Here is a 21712-nt window from a genome sequence, read left to right as displayed (position 1 = left end):
GGTAGCCTGATCAAGCGGACGCTTGCTACCGAAGCGCCGAGCGCTTGTTCAACAGTGAAACCAACGCAATTACTGTATAGGGCCGAGTCGCGCACTAATGACTGTGAGTATCATGTAAATTTTAAGATGAGGGAAACAGTCTCCACGCAGCAGACATTGAACATATTGCCCACTACTAGCATTGAATACTATACTGGCACTGACTACTAACAAGACGAGATACATTTTACTAGTGCACACGTGGTCACGGAACACGCCAACTGTACTCGATGTCCCATATTTCTCTACATGGGATCATAAGACGTTCCAGAAACGGTAAGCAATGAAGAAACCTAGATTTCAAATGCCGTCCTGTCCACCAAAGGAGTTCAACGTGTCAAAAAGATTACTCGATGTACTTTATGATAGCAAGCTCATTTGACGCACGCGGACACTTTTTTACGATAATTATTTCGCACTGTTCGATGCTGTACAGATGTGATCGAATCGTCTGTGCATGACCGAATGTGTCGAAAGCTCGCCATGGCAGATGGGCACGCTTGGTAAAGCTCTAAGTGCTATTTCACTATTCAAGGCGAGCCAACACCGCCCTCACTTAGTGATCTAATGAAAGTGGTCAAATCTATGGGACCGCATGGTAACATGTTTAACGGAGTCTCAATACGTGTAGTGAGTTTCACATCGCTTTTCGCGGTGTCTGAGTTCAGAGAATGAAAATGTCACGGAAATCTATATAGCTTTCATTATTTATCACAAATAATCACTCCCTCTTTGGTGTGTGTCAGAAAACGAACTGACTGGATAATAGATACCTCACTCGAACCAACGCCGCGCGCACAGAACGTGAGGAAAGATTGTAATGCGTCATCCGAGGTCATTTCATTGATATATCGCGTAAGAAGAAGCTGCCCCTGGGCTGGCTCACACTACGTCAAAGCAGAGTTAGCGGGTATATACAGTGCTGTCAGACAAGAAAGGGTGCCAATCATCCGCATAGAGAGAGAGAGAGAGAGAGAGACAACAATGTATGGATTTGTATTTTTGGCACCTTTGGGAAAGCGGGTAAAGTAAATCGGGCTAAGTCTATGACTTCGTATGGAAGTTTCACAGGCGAAGCACTATAGCGACTTAAATGCCTCTCATGTCAGTCCGCGGTCGCTTCCAATTCTTGAAGAGCGTTACCGCCTTTGCCAGGCTGCTTCTGGAATGCCTCTACTGCTGTTCTTTCCAACAGGAGATGGTGAACATATGTAGTTACATCGCTCGCGCACACACAACATTTCACCCGCGGAGGTGATTGCGGGCAGTCGCGGTAATTTGCGCTGCCGCTGCCACTACCGCAGCATTTCCTGTCAATGCTATCATGCTGATAACGCGCGTGCCGTTCGTTAATGGAAAGTACCGGGCTCACAGCGTTAAAGAAAGGAAACGCATCAAGGTAGATGACGATTATAAGTTATATAGTTATATAGTTATAACGATTATATATAGATTATATAGATTATATAGTTATAACGGCGGCGTCCGTGCCACGTTCTAGCTTTTGACAATGGATGAAAAGGAGGAAAATGAAATGAGTCGTTACGCAATACGGCCATGGAAAACTTTTCTTCGCATAAGGAAAACTTTTATTTCTCGCCTCTGAGTGGCTCACGGCGTGTGTATCTCTCTAGTCTGACTGCAAACTAGCAGTGATACACTTTATATCATAATAAGTCAACAAACAATGACACCAAGGATAACACAGGGGAAATTACCGGTACTTACTAACTGAATTATAGAAAAGATAAATTAATAATTAACTTTGTGTGACTTGTGCTGTGTCTGTTGAAAAAGAAAAACGACGAAGAAGTGGCTCTTGTGTGGAACCCAGTTTTGTACTGCTCTAATTTTACGAGTATTTTTGCGTGTTTTCGGGAGGGGCCGCTCCCGATACCTTCGGCGATGGAAACGGAATCAGCTATAGGCGCTCGGCTGAGACATACGTCACAGCGTCAAGCGCTCCGAGGAAGCGCAACAGCCTCATGAGGGACACAGGCAGCGAGGACACCATGCTGTACTACTCTGATTCAGAAGAAGGTGTGTCGGATGGCGGTGACTACTTGATAGTTGTCAGGCAAAAAGGAAAGAGGAGAATTGTCACTGCTTCCTCGTCTTCAACAAGGGCGACAGCGATGGCAAAGGACAATGACGCGGTTCATACCATCCTCTTCTTGACGGAAACGCCGACCGACGTCTTGAATCGGCTAAACAGGCAAGCCATATCTGTCACACTAGAGGTTCTTGTTCCGAATGAGATTACGGATGTGAGAATTAACACCCGCAAGAATATCCTCGCAGTTGATGTCAAGAACAGCGCAGCGCTGGATAATTTGTGCACAATGTGCTGGGCAGCATAAATGTTCGCAACATAATACCACAGGACAGTGATACTTTATCAGGAGTAATTTATGATGTCGATGAGTGAGTCATCGACAAGGACCTGCCTATTTTGATTAAACCCGCCACAGCGGATGTAACTATTATTGAACTCCGTCGCCTAGGTGGATCACATTGTGTGAAGATAACTTTCAATTAAGGAAGCTTGCTGTCACACGTGAAAGTTAGATTTTTCATCATCCAGTGCGACCTTTCGTTCCGAGACCACTTCAGTGCCGTAATTGTTTGAAGACCGGCCATGTCAACGATATATTCAAAAGTTTGACCGTGTGCCCAAAATGCTCTGAGCAGCACAACGCTGATGCTTGCCGCGCGACTGACTTCAAGTGTGCCAGTTGCTCTGGTCTCCATGAAGCATCGTCGAAGGACTGCCCGAGACATAAGACAGAGCTGAAAGTCCTCAAACAAATAGTGAGAGACAACTCGACGCACAAAGAGGCTGCCGTCAAAGTGCAACGGTGTCGTGCCTGCCACAGACGATCTTCGTCTGCTAAGAAAGATGCTACTTCCTACAGCTGGTGCTCCCAAGGCGATCAACAGCACTGACAATACGGTGTCTGGTGACGCAGTGCGTACATCTACTGCAAACGCCTGGCCTACACTTCCGGCATTAAATCCTCCAGCAGAACAAAGACCGACGGTGGACTCTCGACGCACCAATGACGGCACAGATCGGGTGCAAGGTGAAGACGCGCTAGTAATCGAAAGAATCAAGTTTCTAATGAAAGCCATTCGCGTGATGGTGAATGACATGCAGACGCCATCTGCTCGGGGTGCACTGCAAGTGCTGGACGGTCTTGATCTGGTTCTTGCGAGCCTCGCATAGCAAGCCAATGGTTCTACCGCCTCAGCCGTCCTTCAGAGAAGTCAAGGAAGCGACCATCATGCAATGGAATGCCCGTGGACTGAAATCCCGTATAGCTGATTTCCGCCAATACGTTTTCGCCAATCATTATTGTTGTCTGTGAACCAAACCTACAGAAACCCGTTCGGCTCTCAGGATAATGATATTAACCTTATGTGTCATTGACTTCTAATGACATTAGCAAAGTGATCATCTACATACGGTGCGAACGGACTTACGTGGTTCATCCAGTACGGCCTCATGACCGTAATGAGCATGTCTTGTTGACGGTAAAAAAACACAAACTTGCGTTTACTTTAGTGGGCGCTTACCTTTCTCCATCAAATTGTTTCTGTAAACAGAGACTGAGTGACATTTTAGATATGACTGCTGGTCCTTGTTGTTGGGGACTTTAACGCACATAATTCACTTTGGGGAAGCACCAAAGTAAATTCCAAAGGAAGAAACCTCGTTTTCTTTGCCTGCGATCATGAACTTTGCTGACTAAACGATGACAGTCCCACGTTTCTGCGCGGCCGGACGTAAAGCAGTTGTTTAGACTTTTGTCTCGCTATGCCTCACTCGCTGCGTCCATTGGTTGGTAGATATAGAAACTCACGGAAGCAATCACATTCTTACCTACATGAAGATAAAAGGGCTAATCAAATCAATTTCATCAAATTTTCAGATGTTCCTTGGTGAAATCCTCAGGTTTTACAAACGCAGGGTGTACAATGTCCATTGTCAGAGCTTAGTCCTTAAGTACCTTACAAGCCATTCCCTTCACTACTAGGTCGGAAAGGTAGGGTTCTAAGAGGGCCAAGTCATCATCGTTGCCATTCACGAAAGAAAAAAAAAACAATTCTAGGCTACCGACAGCCGATCGCAAGTCGTCCAGGCTCCTGGAAACTGAAACAGACGACCGGTTTTCTAGCCTCCAAGCGCTTTTTATGTTTTTCTTTCGTCTTTTACTGCGGTGTTATTCTCTCCTGAATTATCGAACTGCATTTCTTTTGTCTCACCTCCACCTTTTTAATGGCGAATGGGGCGCCTGTTTTCCTTTTTGCTGAATTTAGTGAATGACCTGACGCGTGTTTTCTCGGATTCGCGACGGGCAGCGAATTCATCTGCTAGCAATGCAGCACGTTACAAGCCCTCTTCGCCCGACCTATCTTGAATACACGGGCGCATCTATTCGCTCAAGGACCCATAGAACTGCTCCAGGCAGGTTAATTCAACAACCATGTCGTGACAACCGAACGCATCTTCCCCTTTTAGCCACTCATTTAAATTGACTTTCAGCTTATAAGTGAAATCTTGAAAAGACTCGCCCGGCGTTCTATTGGTCTCCCGAGAACGACGACGGAATGCCTCAGCTGAGAGCCGATATTTCCTTAGCAACACAGCTTTTACTTTCTGATAGTCATCTGCGTCGTATCTAGTTAGCCTTGCAATTATTTTGGTTGCTTCGATAGGAAGAACAGTCAGAATCTCTTGTGGCCAACTCGTTAGTGCCAATCCGTTTTTCTCTCAGGTTCGTTCAAAAGTAACTAGAAACAATCCCATGTCATCGTTTACCTTGTACGACAGCATGAGATTCCTTACTTTTACTCCTGCTTCACGTGAACGTCTTTCATTTATTGAGATGTTATTTGCCAATTGCCTGGCCAGATCGCGCTGCACGTTTAGTTCTTTTAGCTTTAGTTCGTGCGCTCTCTGTTGCTCTCGTTCCCTTCTTTCTGCAGCTTCTTTTTGTTCAGCTTTCTCAGCTTGTTTCTCTATCTTTCCATGCTTCTGAAATTTCGTCCTCAAGAGCCCCGCACTTCTCGATCGCCTCAATAAGCTGCGGTTTTCTCTGAGTTTTTCCAACCTCAATTTCCAGCTCTTCACAAAGTAATAATTCTGGCTTTCTCCGTTTGCTTAAATTATGGTCAGTTCCGAAGGAGAACTGTCTTACTCTGCTGCGACGTGAGGAAGCTTGCAACAGGAGCCTGCAAGTACAGAAACTAACTTACCGTTTTACAAAACACATAAACTAAAACCTGGCAAATTCTCAAAGAAAGTCAAGCGTTCAACATTCTGCTGAAGCCAGGACGAAGGGTGGAGTATCCTATTGCTTCCAACCAGCTGATGCAAGCTCGACCGGGTGAGGTGGGTCTTCACCGCAAGAATCAGGAAACGACGACGAAGGCGGGCATCGTGATGAGGAAAAAAAAAAGTAAAAATGAATGTATTCACTTCAGTGGTACATGGTTGCGACTATCCGAGTTCTCGAGTGGTTCTGATTACCACGGGGGCCAGGACGGCCTTAAAAACCCTTCGCGGTCTTGTGGTAGTCGATGTCTTCTTGGAAAACTTGGGGAACCTGTGGAAATGCCAGTGCGTTTGTCAGGTTGAGAAGTCGACGAGCTCCTGCGCTTCCTGACTTCTCCTCTTCGTCCTTCCCTTTGTGTCTGCTCAAGGCATAAAGGGGTGAAGCTTTTTCGGGGAAGAGTGCAATTATCTCTTTATGGGAATGCACGCCTAAACGTTTCTCGCACTTGACAGGTCGATCATAACAAGGCCACATTTTACATTTGCCAGAAGTGTCGTAAGGCATTAGTCCTACTTGCCCTCACAATTCACGCCTGTCACACGATTATCAGACCCATTTTGGTGTCTGCGCCGGCCTCAAGTGCAAGTGACAGTTTGGGGCATCAGAAAGAAATCTGGAGCGCCGTTGCAAGCTTTGAAGCAAGCAACTTTGAAACACATTTACAACGTGCACAGATTCCGGGAACATGTCTACACATATGGGTCGCTAAAATTCAACAGCTCTGCTGCTGCAGTCATCATCTTGGCAAAATCTGAAGAAATCAGGTTGAAGACTTCATGTGTTACCACTTCGACGGGTGCAGAGCTTGCGGAATTCCGTGCTGCACATGAATTCATCAATCAGGAATCAGCGCAACAACGGACAATCTTTAGTGACTCTAAGGCAGCCCTTCAGTGCATACAAAGCCCAATGCGCCACCGACCCAATGAACAACTGGCCTCAGAAATTCGACAGATACATCATCACAGCCATGATAAGCGACACAAAATAATATTTCAGCGGCTTCCAGGACATTGGAACATCAACGGGAATGACCACGCAAACGAAGGCGCCCGATCTGCACATGAAAATAGTCAAGTTGTCTTGGTTCCGCCTTCGCGAACAGACGCTGCGACTGGGCCGCGATTGATATCCAATGAATGTACTTTGCCCCGGTGGGATTCGAACGTTTTCACCATGTGTCGTTTGCATTCGTTGTCTCCGGATATACGGATGCATCTACCGCTTGGGTTAACACGACGTGAACAGACCATGCTGTACCGTCTGTCGCTAGACGTTGCATTTACAAACTTATATGCTTTCCTTATTAGAATGGCCAACAGCCCCACGTACGACACATGCAGCAGCGATGAGACGCTAGCACACATTAGCTGTGTCTGCTCACGAGATAGTGCCCAGAGACAAGTCATGTGCAGTGTGCTGGACCAACTGGACAATCGTCCACTATCAGAACTAAAAGCTTTAAATCAGTGCTTCCAAAGAACACCCACTCTGAAGGCCTTACTAGTGTTACTAAGGTTACTGGGCTCTACGGGGCTTCACGATAGACTTTAAGAACGCCACCCCCTACCGCTCCATAGTGTAGGCGGTTTGTTCGTGCTCGTCTCTCTTTCTCTTCCACTTGCATTCTCTTTCTCTTTTTATCCCCCTTAACCCTTCGCCCTGTGCAGGGTAGCCAACCGGGACTACCTATGGTTAACCTCCCTGCCTTTCTATGCATCGTTTCTCTCTCTCTCTCTCTATTGTGTCTGTCTACTTTATTCTTTGAATTGTCATCTTACTCTTTCTTTCCTCTTTCCCTCTCTTCTTTCTATCTTCCTTCTCTATGCTTCTGCCTCCTCCTCCTTTCTGAAGAGTAGGCAGGTGTTATGCCCCTTCCGGTGGCAGTTGCCAGCCTGCTCCTCCTCGCTTTCCCTTTCCTGTCTAGTGTATATATGTTTTCAAAACAAATAATAATAATAATAATAATAATAATAATAATAATAATAATAATAATAATAATAATAATAATAATAATAATAATAATAATAATCTAGCAGCGCGAGAAAAGGTCTTGCAAGCATCAGAGAGCGTATTCTAGATTTTAAAATTCGAGTAGCATTCCCGGCACTGTCAAAACAGTTTTTTTAACGATTATATAGGCATCTAGCTATCCCACCTCGAAATGTGGGCCGATCATGAAGATAGGGGAGCCTAAAGACGTGGATAGTGCGTCTAAAGTAAACAGGAATACAAAACGGGGGTCGCAACACTGTTCCTCGCTGTCTCTCGCATACATCCCCTGCCGCTTAAAGATGAACGTTACGTGAGAGTGAAAACCGGGGCGCTTCCATGCGAGGGGTGCCAGCTGATTACTCAGCGTGTTTTTGTCAGCTAGATTTTCCCCTCGGAACACGCTTTGACCATTTGGCATCAACGCGGCGGGAGTAGTTGCAACTGGTTAGTCGGAACGGTAGATGAAAAAAAAAAAGAAAGAAAGAAGCATTTGTGATATCGTCTCTTAGTAATGCGCGTTGTTAATTAGGCGAGTCGGTACATTTTTATAGTAGAAACGAGCACGAAATTTGACGGCGACGACACAGCACTCGGTCCAGTGTCCTCTTCCGAAAATTCAATAACATTCTGCTTTTTTACGTGCCAAAACCCTGATCTGATTATGAGGCACGCCGTAGCGCGAGACTCTGGATTAATTTTGACCTCGTGGGGTTTTTTACCGTGCACCCAAAACAGGGTACGCAGGTGTTTTTGCATTTCGTCTTCATGGAAACGAGACCACCGTAGTCGAATTTTATCCCGCGTACTCAGGCTTAGCAGCGCAACACCAGAGCCTCTACGCCAATACCGCTGGTGCCCTCCCTCGTCCCCGTCATATTTTTGTCTTCTTTTTATTGGTGCTTGTTCGAATTCCTTTTAAACATGCGATAACCATGCGCTAGTACCACGACTGTTCGCGCTCCATAGAAATCGGCCAAGGAAATCGATCATGGGATCACGACCATACACTTTTAGAATGAAGAATGTGAGAACTTTCGTATTGTTGACTAGCCTCTCATTCTTTTAAATCTGTAGCTCTCGTACTCAGGCTCGCTGTAACTTAGCTTGGGAAAGTAATAAAGGGAAATAATTTCATCTGCCCCCTGGATTCATTGCTTTAGCAACTGCTGCAATTTTCTTTCTAACTCGTTTGATGGCAGCGGCCGTGTGTCGCAGCGTTTCAATTGTAAAATCGAATTTAACGTTGGTCACCTTGAGACATAACACAAGGAAACGAGGGACAAGATAGAAAGCTTCAGCAATCTTTTGTTGTGAAGGGCCAGATGCCAGACCGGCTTTAGAGGCGCATGCTGAAGCGCTGGAAAAGTTGCCGCTGTAAGTAACTTTAAAAAGACTATTTTTATTAAATGGAGGCTTTTTTTATTGAATTTAAGCCCCACCGATCTCATTCTTCTTTTCCCCGCTCTGATTCCGGAGCAGCCATGGCCTGTTTTGATACAGTTGGCCACTCCTCGCAAGGAAACATCTGCCGCACGCTTGCCGTCACTAATTGTCATTTAAATATGCATGCTCCTCGGTGCTGTCGAAAAACAGTCCTGTAGCACGATTCACTTCTACTAGTGCTACATTGCCGATAGTCATCGTCTCGCGGTCACGTTGGCTTGCGCTTGAGAAGCATCGACTCCTGCAGTCAGTGAAACGGCTCCAGTGCATTGCAGCAGCACAGCATCTTGAGTCTCCTGGAAGAGAAACAACGGGATAACGTTACTTCTTATCACAGCTGCCTTCTGCAGTGTTTCACAGAGCCACGCACGTATGCGGTCACTTGAGTAAGGAACAACCGAGTGCCCGGGGTTTCTCGTTGCAGCAGTATTCTCATCATGTATGCGGAGCAGGCAAGCATACGGTGCGGCCCACTGTTAAGACGTGCTCTACACTAATTTAATTGGCGCAGAGCACGTGCGAACGATTCTCCTCTCGCAAGTGTGGAATCGCCTGACTTCGCAGCAGACGATTTGTGTTTGGCGGCGCCGGCACTTTTCCGCAAGCCTCTCCAGTGCATTCCCATGCACAGCTTGAGACGGAGCTTGCAGCTTACGCGCCCGCAAAGCGAGAAGCACATATTGCAGTGTTCTCTTTAACAGGGGTTCATACTACTCTGCTGACTGCTACTTACTGATGTGGCAATTTGCGTCTGCCCAAATTTACCACAAAACAAAGTAGAGCTGCAAAATCTGGTCTTTCATTTGTGTCATGGGTAAGTAAAGGCTTTTTCTTAAACTGGCCATGACATTCGCTGCGAAGGCACTTGTATGGTTTCTCATACAAGCACGTTCAGTCGTGCTCTGCGTCCAGATTGCAGATTTCTTGCCTAGGGGTTTGGGTATATAACTCCGAACTCCGTTTGTAGCCGGATATGGTGCGCTTGGAATAAAGTGCGAATATGGAATGCATGTTCGCCTCTAAATTTAGGTAATACTCGGACAGTGGCGTTTGCTACTGGGAAAATGAATTTCATGTTGTTAATTGTTCTTTAGAAAATGCTAAAGAAATGAGCCATTCCACTCTGTGAAGAAGAATGACCATCGAAGCTGTGGCACTTCACCAAGGATTAGACAAGGATGGATGTATTTATTTTCATCATTTGGTAATGGTAGTCATGATAGCTTTGTGATTACTGTAAGATACACTGATTAGTTCGGTTACAACCTTAGACAGAATCTCGGCCAATGTTAAATCCACGCGCAAACGCTGTTGAGTAGTGAGTGATTTGGAGTGGTGTGGCACCTCAAACCAAACTCTCCAAGCACCAACTGAGTGATCCATTTGCCCATGGACACGGCAGATGCATTGGGGTAGATGTATACAGTTTCGCTGTAAAACAGTCGCATGATGGCGTTCTCAGGATAAGTTAGGCCACCGATAATTACATAGCAAACTTGTGATGACAGATCGGCTTCTAAAGTTTCGGCAGGACGCACTGGAACGCTCGAAGTTAGGAAGATGCAGTTAAAACGAACACATGCAATGGCCATCAGTTTCACACTTTCTTACCAGCCTTAGTGTTGCCTCTCGCCTACATCGAGGACAAATTCGAGGGTCGAACGAGTTTCAAGTGTCCTAAGTGTCGCAATAAGCGCGCTGTTTGCTGTTATCGTGAAACAAATTTCTAGGGTGCCCTTACACATATATAGTTAGTCTGCGCACGCAAAAAATGTTGCAGTTTCGCTCACAATGCCAAGTGATAGGATACCCACTAGCTGACTCAATGTTATGCGCATTAAGTCTTGCGCTGTTGTCCTGCATTATCGGTTGCAGTAAACATACACAGATGAACATGAACAATATATTTTTGAGAAGAATGAGAACAGTTGTTGTTTGAAAACGTTTCTTCTTCTAAAAAAAGAAGAGAATAAAACTATATCATTCAATGACTCGTGCTCATGTCGTCTTCGTTTTGTCGTTGATTCAAGTGGCGCTCCCTAGTGGTGTAGAAGTGGAAGGACGCGTATTTTCCCGGATTTTCTATCTTGTCATTCGCTTTTTGCAGAGCTGGTATCATTTACATTATTTGTTGTCGGCGCTTGCTTAGTGATAAAGTGCAGAGCGTGCCTCGTTAGCCAGTACTTTTAACAAGTTATCGACAATACATGTATACAGTTTTGTCTAAGCGCTGTGGCTGGGAGGCAATATATTTGACTGGCAACGGTGTGTCGGTCGATAGTTGGAATCGTCGCGGGACGCAGAGACTTATTTTTCTATGAAGTCCTCACAAAGCAGTGACGGATTATAGCGGTGGACACCGTTGGCGGTCATCAAAACACGGCTGTGGGCTCATAACAGTGCCTATCCTCGTCGTATTTTTATTGTGTGCTGCCTACGATAACGCGCTGTTCGCAAAATACCCATAACAACTATCAGCGTAAAAAAATAAGAAAGAAAAACAAATAAACCATAGCATCGAGAGATTTTTCAGTGTTAACACTATTGCTAGGCAAGAGAGAGACACGGATGATAACCATAACAGAAAATGAGGTTTGTTGCTCTATAACGGTACACGGTAGAGGGCCGGTACTATGCTGCAACACATGCAGCGGTTGCAGGCAGCAGAGGAATGAGAATTTTCAGTGCAGAGTGCAGCGTTAATTGACCTGTGTATTTATTCTTACAAACTTATTATCTTATTCTTATTCTAACAAACTTATTCTATTAAACTTGTTAACAAATTGTCGCTGCTTTTTTCTTGGTAGAGTATCCCAGCGACATCCGACCAATAAGAAAAAAAGAGAAAGAAATGGACAGGAAATCAGCGCTGCATGTAGGCATCACCATGGAAGTTGTAGCAGCGAATTGCCACAGAGACCAGGTGTGGTTTCACCATCGTCAGCAGGTAAAGTCTATAGACAAGCTAGTCAAACAACCAAGAAAGTTGTGAACCAAGTAAAAAAGCAATTGGGCCGCTGTCATTCTGCGAGATTTATGCTAAAACAAAGCGGCAATCCTGAAAATTTTTGTTTAGTGTCCTTAGGATAACAAAAGCAGGTAACTGTACGCAGGTAAATGTTCTTGCACGATGTCTGCCTCACTAGCTGTAGAAGTAAATTCAACCGGTCGGCAGACGCGAAACACTGCACCGAAAGCGGACTTACCTTGTCATCGGCGAGGGTGCCATTGTTGGCGGCTTCGTGTTTGAGCACGCAGAGCAGCTGGTCGCGGAACTTGTCGCGTGTGTTCCTGAGCGCCTGCTGCTGCTGCCGCAGCTGGGCGGCCAGCGGCTCTCTGCGGGCGTCGTCAGGCGACAGCGCCTTGAGCTGGCGCACTAGCTCGGCGATCGACTCCTCGGCGCGGGCCAGTTGCTCGGCGTGCGCTTTGGACAGTTCGCGCATCGATGGGCTCTGCTGCGAGTCACCCAGCAGTGGCGAAGGCTGACCGCTGTACGGTGCGGCCTGAGGCTCGCCTGCGGTCGCATTAAGGCTGCTTTAGCAGCGCGTAAGGCCGAAGGGCAGGACATGTAATGAGGGCAGGACATGTAATGAGGAGGGAAGATAACCGATGATCATTAAGGGTTACAGACTGGATTCCAAGGGAAGGGAAGCGTAGGAGGGGGCGGCAGAAAGTTAGGTGGGCGGATGAGATTAAGAAGTTTGCAGGGACGACATGGCCACAATTAGTACATGACCGGGGTTGTTGGAGAAGTATGGGAGAGGCCTTTGCCCTGCAGTGGGCGTAACCAGGCTGCTGCTGCTGCTGATGATGATGATGAAGGCCGAAGGCTCGTTAGCACTCCGAGACAGCGAACAAGGTAGTCTGGCGGACAAGGAAAGCGGGCGAGAACCTGTCACACTCATTAAACTCGGTTCTTGAAGCTAAGCTTTCTCTGGCCTTAGTGCGAGTCATTGCGTACTAAGCATAGAGAAAGCGCTCTACCACGCTTCGTGGTTAGCTACGCACGCACTCTCTGCTGCTTAGGCACGCATCAAACGTACGCTTGCCTTTGGCGACATCTTTAGCCGTTCTTACGTGCTTCGGAGTAGTGACGACAAATTTCGTTTTCAATCCTTTAGGCCCTATTCTTTTTGTGGCTGTGGAAGCGAACCCTTAGTGAGTCGAAATACTGCGTTTCTATTTGATGGTCGTAATAGGTGCACCTTTAAGGCGGAGTTCTGGACAAAACAGGGAGGGCGCCACGGCGGAATATGAAAACAGTAAATTGATATAAAGGCTGTGTGTGCTGAGAGGCTCTGTGCGCCACCGTCGACTTTATGGAAGCTTCGAACATCTGTATATTGCAAGCGTGTGTGATGACAACGATAAGACAGCGTTGATGGCGAAATTACGACGACGCACAAGGACAACAGAATGGCGATGAATTAACGACGACAACGGCATGAAGTTGGTTCTTGTCTTTTCTTATTTGTTCAAGGCCCTGTTGCTAATATGCTGCGAATGGTGTCCGTGATCACGCTGGCTGCCAGCTTATAGCTAGCCGCTCCGAGGCCTGAACATCAACAGCCGAAAACTGGGACAAAGCTATCGGTTAAAAAAAAAACAAAAAAAAATACACATGAGCAGAGCCGATGGAACTGCTTTGTTTTGTGACACTGTGCTGGTAAGTGGGAGCCGAGATAGAAAAGAAGCGCCGCCTGCATAACGCCAACGAAAATATTCCTTACACATTCGATGGACAAAGAATTCTAGTGTGGTTGAGGTAAGTCATGATTTTTTTTTCTGTTCTATCGTAAATCTGTTGATTCGAGAGATTGGGGTAGATAATATTTCGGTTACAAAATTTATTTGTTTTTGATCAATTACCAAACTGGATGTCAGTGCTCCTTGTTGATGATGTTTTCTCACATGCATGTCCTAGACCACGGATACATGAGGTCAGCTAGCTTGACCCGACTGTCTCATTGCCAGTTGTATGAGGTCAGCACCTCTGACAAATGAAATAAGCTAGAGCGAATCTTCTCTTGGATGGCGTAGTGATCCTCGAGGGTGCTCCACGTTGCTACATGTTATGTGGTGACTCCTTAGGCGGCCAACGAGTTTGGTGCGTGCCATACGGCATCCATCGGGAGGTTCCACAACAGCTGCCGCATGCCACTTTTAGTGTTTCTTTCCTTTGTTGTATTCCAGCTTCGGTATGGCGAACCAGAGGCACTCATTCACGGTTTTATGCATATTTTACGCAACTCTATGTTCTCATGTCTACCCCAAACTACAGTTGCTAAATGAAGTGCTTTTAGGTGCAAAATGTGCCAAATTTGGACGTACTCACATATTATATTTGTCGTACAGAGAATTCCCACCAACACGACGAGGTGATGTGGCTTCATCTTGGTTTTCAGCACTCAGGAGCACTTCGGTACTATTCTCTGCAGGAAGCAAAAGTCCAAGGTTATTACCAGTTGAAACTATTATACAATAATTTCTCAATAAGCACAAGTATTATCTCGTGCAGATATTATAGTGCTAGGGAGTTACTGCGGAATAAGTAGTACGTATTCACAGTGGGCACTGCGTCTTTTCTAAGGCATTGCTTTGAGAATGCTTTGCATTGACTGTCATTATCTGGCCAAAAGAGCAAGACACAGCTGCCTTTCGACCGCGCCATCAATCTACACTTCTCATGCCAGCAAGCGGACTACTTTCTAGCCCTATTTTAAGATCGATCAATGCGCGCTTGTGGAAGCCGCGTTTAGCAAGCAGCAGCGCTACAGTTAATAGTTTCAACGAGCTTCGTTCGACAGTTTCCCGACATTTACTCTACCGCGCATTGCACCACAAAGCTGGTCCACCATTGTATTTCACAGCACATTTCCGGCACGGGTAAATCGAGAACAGTACTAATAGCGTCAATTATGCTCGACAGAAACGACTTAGATACTTGAATATCTAAAGTGCTATATGTGCCTTAGAGTGAATAAATAGAAGTTAATTATTAAGCCTTCGTCATTTACCATTTAGCAAAACTAGCGCACGGCGTTTCACCAGGATGAAAGGTTGCGTGTACAAAAGATATCGCTGTGGATGAGGCTGAAAACCGACGAGGCTGCCAAACACGAATGTTCGCGGAGAAAGAAGCGAGTATTTCCATTTCTTGTGCAATTTCCCTCTGTTCTAGTAATTCACTTGGAGAGGCGGAATAGCCATTTGTGTCACAAACGATAAATCGAGATGTCTCACGTGAAAAAAAAAAAGAAAAGGAAGTAGTTGCAATTGTGTGCAACCTTTAAGCAAACACCTGCAATACTGTGCCAACGAATACTGTTCGCCTCTCACACATCAACTGCTGACGTATTTTTTGGCTATTTCGGTGAATGTGTGCGCATTTTTTGCACCGATCGGTGGAGCAGGCGTATATGGCTGAGTTGGTCGCTAACACGAATATGCCGCTGCATGGTGCAGAGCCAGACAGCACAATAAAGATCTATAATGTGTGAAAATTTATGCATCGCCTACGCGAGATTTGTGTGCGCAAATGTCCCTGCGTGTTTCAAAAATTTTTCTAGGCGTTATTTCTGTTAGGACCGTTATGAACACAGCCCATATGTAGGAGAAGAGGCGCGAGTCCCTTCTTAAATACATTTATAAATAATAATAAAAAGAACAGAAAAGTTGAAGCGTAACCATCCCTGTTTTTAATTCTTGTACAACCTTCTTCTCTACCATGCAGTGCAACACGTATATGCGACCGGTCTAGGGCACATATTCAGCATCGTTCTTTTAGTTCATGCTTCTTTAGCGACAGATATTGCTTTTTAGCACAGCGAAAGATCTCCGCCGACGTGTATATACAGTGTGTTCCAACTATCATGCGCCAAGATATAAAAAAAATATCTAAATACTACATATCTAGACAGAAGCAAGCTAATGTAGTCTTCCGTCGCTTGGAGATGCTCAGATTACGTTATGCATTCAGACGAATTAAATAATTAGTCTCAATTATTTAATAAACTTCTTAGATAATATAATTACCTGAAAACTGCCAACGACAAAATTGTAGAGCAACGTGAAAAACTCCCGATACGGCTTTCTGTTGAGCAATACGTGCTACATTAGAGTCACTCTAGCCGCTCGAGGCACTGTGCGTGTATTAAAAAAAATAAATAATGGGGTTTTACGTGCCAAAACCACTTTCTGATTATGAGGCACGCCGTAGCGGAGGACTCCGGAAATCTTGACCACCTGGGGTTCTTTAACGTGCATCTAAATACACGGGCATTTTCGCATTTCGCCCCCATCGAAATGCGGCCGCCATGGCCTGGATTCGATCCCGCGACCTCGTGCTCAGCAGCCTAACACCATAGCCACTGAGCAACCACGGCGGGTATTTGCGTGTATTCGGGGGGCTTCTTTCACGCTCGTAAAAACGCTTTTATGTAGCACGTATTGAGCAACAGAAAGCTGTATCGGGAGTTTTTCCTGTCGCTCTACGATCTTTTCTTTACACTTCTCATTTAATTAAGATATTTGAGTTTATTAATTAATTAAGACTAATGAAGTAATTAGGCGGACTGCAAGAACTAATCTGAGCATCTCCAAGCGACGGCAACCAAAATTAGCTTGGTTCTGTCCAGCTACGTGGTATTTGCATATTTTAAAACTTTTGCACATGATAGTTGGTACACCCTGTATAGTATCAGCACATCGCTACGCTGCGCCGTCGCTGAAACGGCTGAGCTCCGGCAGTTGGCAGGAGGGGACCATTCCCCATGAAAGCCCCCCCCCCCCCGCCCGTTTCCGCAAAAACAAACAAACAAACAAATAAATAACATTTGCAGTAACTTATTACTTGTGCATGTGCAGCACGTAGAATTACGTTTGCCGGTTGTTCTGGGAGCACAGAATGTGGTACCAATGCCACTGAGCTGGATATGAGTCGCATGCACTGGTGATGGGCGCGCAAAAAGTGTGCGTGCTAATTATTATCGCCTTTGGCGCAACTTACTAACAGGAGCGCCCAAAAGGGTTATGTAGTCGTTATGCTCATGTTTCGTTTTTTTTTTCAGATGTCGCAGGAGATGCAAATATGGCACCGAGTCTAAATTCGCAGGGAATGGGGAACGTGTTGTGGGTTACGCGCGGGTAAAACTTCAAGTATGTGGGCCATTTACGGGAGTCGGAAAACGACTGCTTATAGCCCGGCCACGCGGGTCAATCGCCGCATGTGACAGGGTATAATACACGTGCTCTAAAGGAACAGCTTTGTTTGAAATAGGGTCGCCATTCGGCAAGGTGATGCACGTCTGATGTGTTTCTTCTAACGGAGACGAGTACCTTCGGACTTTACCGTCAACCATGGTTTCTTGAAATTAACTATATTTTAAGCCGCAGGAATTACACGTGGCGGCAATCCCAGTGGGCTCAAATGGTGTCAACAGCGGTATATGTCACCATTGTTGAAATCGGCCGGGCGCCTTCACTGGCACATTTTTTTATTGAAATTAATATTAGGAGAGGTTGGCGCCTTTATGGCGGCACCGGCTACTCCTTGTCACTTAGACAAGTAAACAATTATGCGCAAAAAGGGAGAATGATGTCACAAAATATGGCACTCAGTAAACACGAGATGAATAAAAACTATACAGACTAACAGTACATGAATCGCAAAGTTTTGTGCATGAGTTCCGTACACATTCGCATATATAAAGACCGATATATTGAATAGACAAAACACACATGTAATGTAACACGGCAAGCACAGAACACAATTACACATTGCGTAAAAATTACGATCACCACATAAATCAATTTCTAACCTAGAGCAATTATACCACTCAAAAACTTATTAGGATCAACTGAGACTTAATATTTCCTCAAAATGTTGGCGTCCTCGAAAGGCTGCTTCAAAGCAAGAAGTGCTCTTTTCTGAAGGCCCGCAGTTGGCTATGCATGGACCAAGTATCTTTTTCAGAGTGAATTGTCTTCTCTTTAAAAGCAACAAATTTGTTTGCAATACCTTTAGTTGTGAATCGTATTTAGTGCACTCGAGGAGGAGATGATACACATTTTCGTCTGGATGGCCACAAGAACACTGGGGACTAGAGGCACGTTTTATCTTGTGTAAGAAGTGTCTCGTAAATGCAGTACCAAGCCACAGGCGGTGCACCAATGCTTCAAATTTTCTGGTTTCCCTTAGGTTTTCCGGAATTGATAGGTTTGTACATGGGTCTACAAAGTACAACTCCGAGGTCTTAGATTGCTCATCAAACCAGGTAGTCTCGCTGAGATGACAGGAAATCTGCCTCAGGAGCAGACGGACTTCACTACGCAAAAGAGGACGATTGATCGTCTCTGCGTAATTAATTGTGCGCGCGATTCGCAGTTGCGTCCGCTGCAGTATTACCAGGAATATTGCCGTGCCCGAGTATTCACTGAAATACATTCACGTGATTCAGTGCGCCTCTCATTTACGTAAACCTAAATACAGGAACGAATATGGAGGTATTGTTAACTTGAATTGTTACCGTATTTTTACTGAAGCGCTGCTAATGTTTCACGGTACGGGGAACAATAGGCTGTTGCCCCTTCTACGCAGCTGTGGGTAAAGCCAGAAGCTACAGCAGCCGACGCTATGACAGGGTCGCGGTTTGCGAGATCAGCATCAGTGAATTCTAGAGTGCTGTCAGGGTTTCAAGGCATTCAGAAGTAAAGGCAAATATTTTTCAACGAATACCTCGACCATCCACACTATTTTCACCTAACGGCCGTTTCCTATACGAAGAATACGTTGAGATGAAGAGTTGGAGAGCGAGAGTGTGTAGGCCAGTTTATGAAGTGCGACGTTGTATAAGACAAGTGTTAGCGCCAGACTGTGGAGGAAACAAAAACACGGCACCCCTTTTCAGGCCACCAGGCCCAAGCAAGCGGAAACATTGAGCCTTGCTGGCGCGTGTATTTACATACCTCACTTTGGAAGCGAACAGGGTGATTCCGCCGGTTCTTCGGAGACGCGCCGATCGCTGCGGTCGTCAATCTGTCGGCACACCAGTTCACTAGTGGCCTTCAGCCGTTGCACAGTTGCTTGCACTTATGCCGGCAATTACTGAAGTGTTCATCTGCAGAGCGACGATGTGAGCGGTTGCGTTTGCGGCGTGGGATGACAGACGCCAGCCGCAATCGGCACAGGGCTGGGATGGGACGGAACAACGTGTTGCGGTGGCTGTCTTATCGCTGCTGGACCCTTGCTTCACTTTGCGGATCGCATATCGACAAGTCGTTGGGGGCACGTAGCGCGCAACAGCGGGCGTTGCGAGAGAGACGGCAAGGCCGCCCTTGCAAGGCGCCGCCCTCACGTTTGCACGCAGGCGGTGGCGACAACCAGGGCGACGTGCGACGTTATCGTCGCGCAACAGGCCGCTATCTTTTGTGGGAAAAGAGCTGTGGCCTGTGGACGTTGTGGCGGCGTCTAATTCGTGCGAACGCGAGGGCATTATCTTCACGAGGTCTCATAGAGATGATTGAAATCTTGGGAGAAGGGTTGAAATCTGGGCCAGTTGGTACATACTTGAACGAAAAAACCAGTCAAAAACACAAAGGACAAGATGAGAGGTTCACACCACAACGACTGGTCTATCAACTGAAGTTTATTAGTATCGGTGTAGTCCCAGCAAGGCCAGCAGAGCATGCGCAACTGCATCATCGCTAATCACATAGCATGAAAAGACAAAAAACGCTTCTATCGTGACCGACTTAGAAATTCAAATTCTTTTTCAAGTAAGCGCACCGAGGTTGTACTAACGCAGTCATCACCTAATAAACTGATGTAGTACGCTTCCAAGATTTCTCGCTCTTCTTTGCCCTTGCCCCTACCAAGAATCGTCACATTGCTAAACAAAGGATAGCAACCACACTCATAGCAATGGCGAGGCAAGTTTGCACTGTTATCTGACCCCAGGGAGGAGTGGTGCTCACGCAGGCGGTCATTAATACATCGACCGGTTTGGCCTATGTAAATTTAGAAGGAAACTTCAAGGCTTCCTTCTAAACAAGCATGTATGCAAAGTTTTTAGGTATGTGGACGATTTTTTAGTACTTTTAGAGCTTTTACCAAATGACACTCTGCCCGCAGCAGTAGACGATGTATTGACTGCTTTTAAAGCTTCTTCACGCACTCTTAATTTCACTCATGAACTTCCTAGCAATCATTCCATCAGGTTCCTAGAACTGCAACTAACATTCCTTGATGACGGGCATTTGTGCTGGATGTTTTTACCTAGGGGCAAGAAAGCTCTTTTACCATTTGGATCTGCACATTCGAAGATTGTAAAAAGAGGGATTGCAATCAATTGTTTCCGCAATGCACTTGAAAGAAGCTGTCACCACGCCATTAAAAGTAGCTTTGACGCACAATCCCAACGTTTAGAGGCCGCTGGGTTCCCTCCGCCTCTTTTGAAAGCGGTGGCTGAATCGCTGCTTCAGAGGCTAAAGAAGGAACGTACGAAGCTGGTAGATGGTGGGGCAACTGAACGTAGGAAACTTGAAGTCATGCCGTATGTGCATAAAGTGAGCCACAATATCAAGAAGGTTGCCGCCAAGCAGGGAGTAAGTGTTGTGTTTTCTGCCCCTTGTAAGCTTTCGGGTCTGTGCTCGCGCATTTCTCGAGGCAGGGCAAGGAACCACGTTTGCACAACGCAGCATGAAAACCGTTTTACGGCATGTGCTGCAGGGGTTGTCTATAAGTTCCCTCTTACGTGCGAAAGATTTTACATAGGCCAAACCGGTCGATGTATTAATGACCGCCTGCGTGAGCACCACTCCTCCCTGGGGTCAGATAACAGCGCAAACTTGCCTCGCCATTGCAATGAGTGTGGTTGTTATCCTTTGTTTAGCAATGTGACGATTCTTGGTAGGGGCAAGGGCAAAGAAGAGCGAGAAATCTTGGAAGCGTACTACATCAGTTTATTAGGTGATGACTGCGTTAGTACAACCTCGGTGCGCTTACTTGAAAAAGAATTTGAATTTCTAAGTCGGTCACGATAGAAGCGTTTTCTGTCTTTTCATGCTATGTGATTAGCGATGATGCAGTTGCGCATGCTCTGCTGGCCTTGCTGGGACTACACCGATACTAATAAACTTCAGTTGATAGACCAGTCGTTGTGGTGTGAACCTCCCATCTTGTCCTTTGTGTTTTGACTGGTTTTTTCGTTCAAATGAAATCTTGGGTACTGTCCAGGACTCTTTAATCGTGTGCATGTGAAAACACTTGCGCAGTCTAGGTGCATCGAGTGACGACCGACTCTTCCTGCGACCGTCATCATGCACGAAATGATACACTGGTATAAGGGGGTAGGAGTGTTAGAAGTAGGAGAGGACGTCTCAACTTATTAATAATTTACTTCTTCTGACGAGTGACTGCGGAAACACAAACGAAGGCCACAGACACTGAATCCAGGAAGAACACAGAAGTGAACATTTTGTTTGCTTAAGGAATAATAATAATAATAATAATAATAATAATAATAATAATAATAATAATAATAATAATAATAATAATAATAATAATAATAATAATAATAATAATAATAATAATAATAATAATAATAATAATAATAATAATAAACCTTCGCAAGTCCATTTATTCCTCTTAACTACATTATCGGCTACCCAGGTTTGCTCTCTAATTCACACGGCTGTCTTCTTGTGTAATAACGTCGCGCGTATTATTTTTCTCTCCATCGCTCGTTGCGTGATCCTTAGCTTCTTCTCAAGCTTCTCTGCTAACCTCCAAGTTGCTGCCTCATATGTTGGTACCGGTAGAATGCAATGATTGCACACTATCGCATTAAATTTATATTTGTGCTCACATTCTTAGTAGAGGAAAATGTAATCAATGC

General features: G+C 45.6%; 1 protein-coding gene across 1 annotated transcript; it reads right to left on the bottom strand.

Annotated features, from left to right (window-relative positions):
* Positions 1–8754: 8754 nt before the first annotated feature.
* LOC142571537 (uncharacterized) lies at positions 8755–19175 on the bottom strand. The gene is made up of 4 exons (XM_075679971.1): positions 18783–19175; positions 14152–14248; positions 12023–12330; positions 8755–9112 (listed from the first exon to the last, which is right to left on the bottom strand). Exons 2-4 carry the CDS (start codon positions 14207–14209, stop codon positions 9011–9013), a joined length of 468 nt encoding a protein of 155 aa, XP_075536086.1. The 5' UTR covers positions 14210–14248; positions 18783–19175; the 3' UTR covers positions 8755–9010.
* Positions 19176–21712: the final 2537 nt, after the last annotated feature.

Source organism: Dermacentor variabilis, chromosome 2 (assembly GCF_050947875.1).
Source record: "Dermacentor variabilis isolate Ectoservices chromosome 2, ASM5094787v1, whole genome shotgun sequence".
Classification (NCBI taxonomy): domain Eukaryota; kingdom Metazoa; phylum Arthropoda; class Arachnida; order Ixodida; family Ixodidae; genus Dermacentor; species Dermacentor variabilis.
This window is presented reverse-complemented; position numbering and strand designations above follow the sequence as displayed.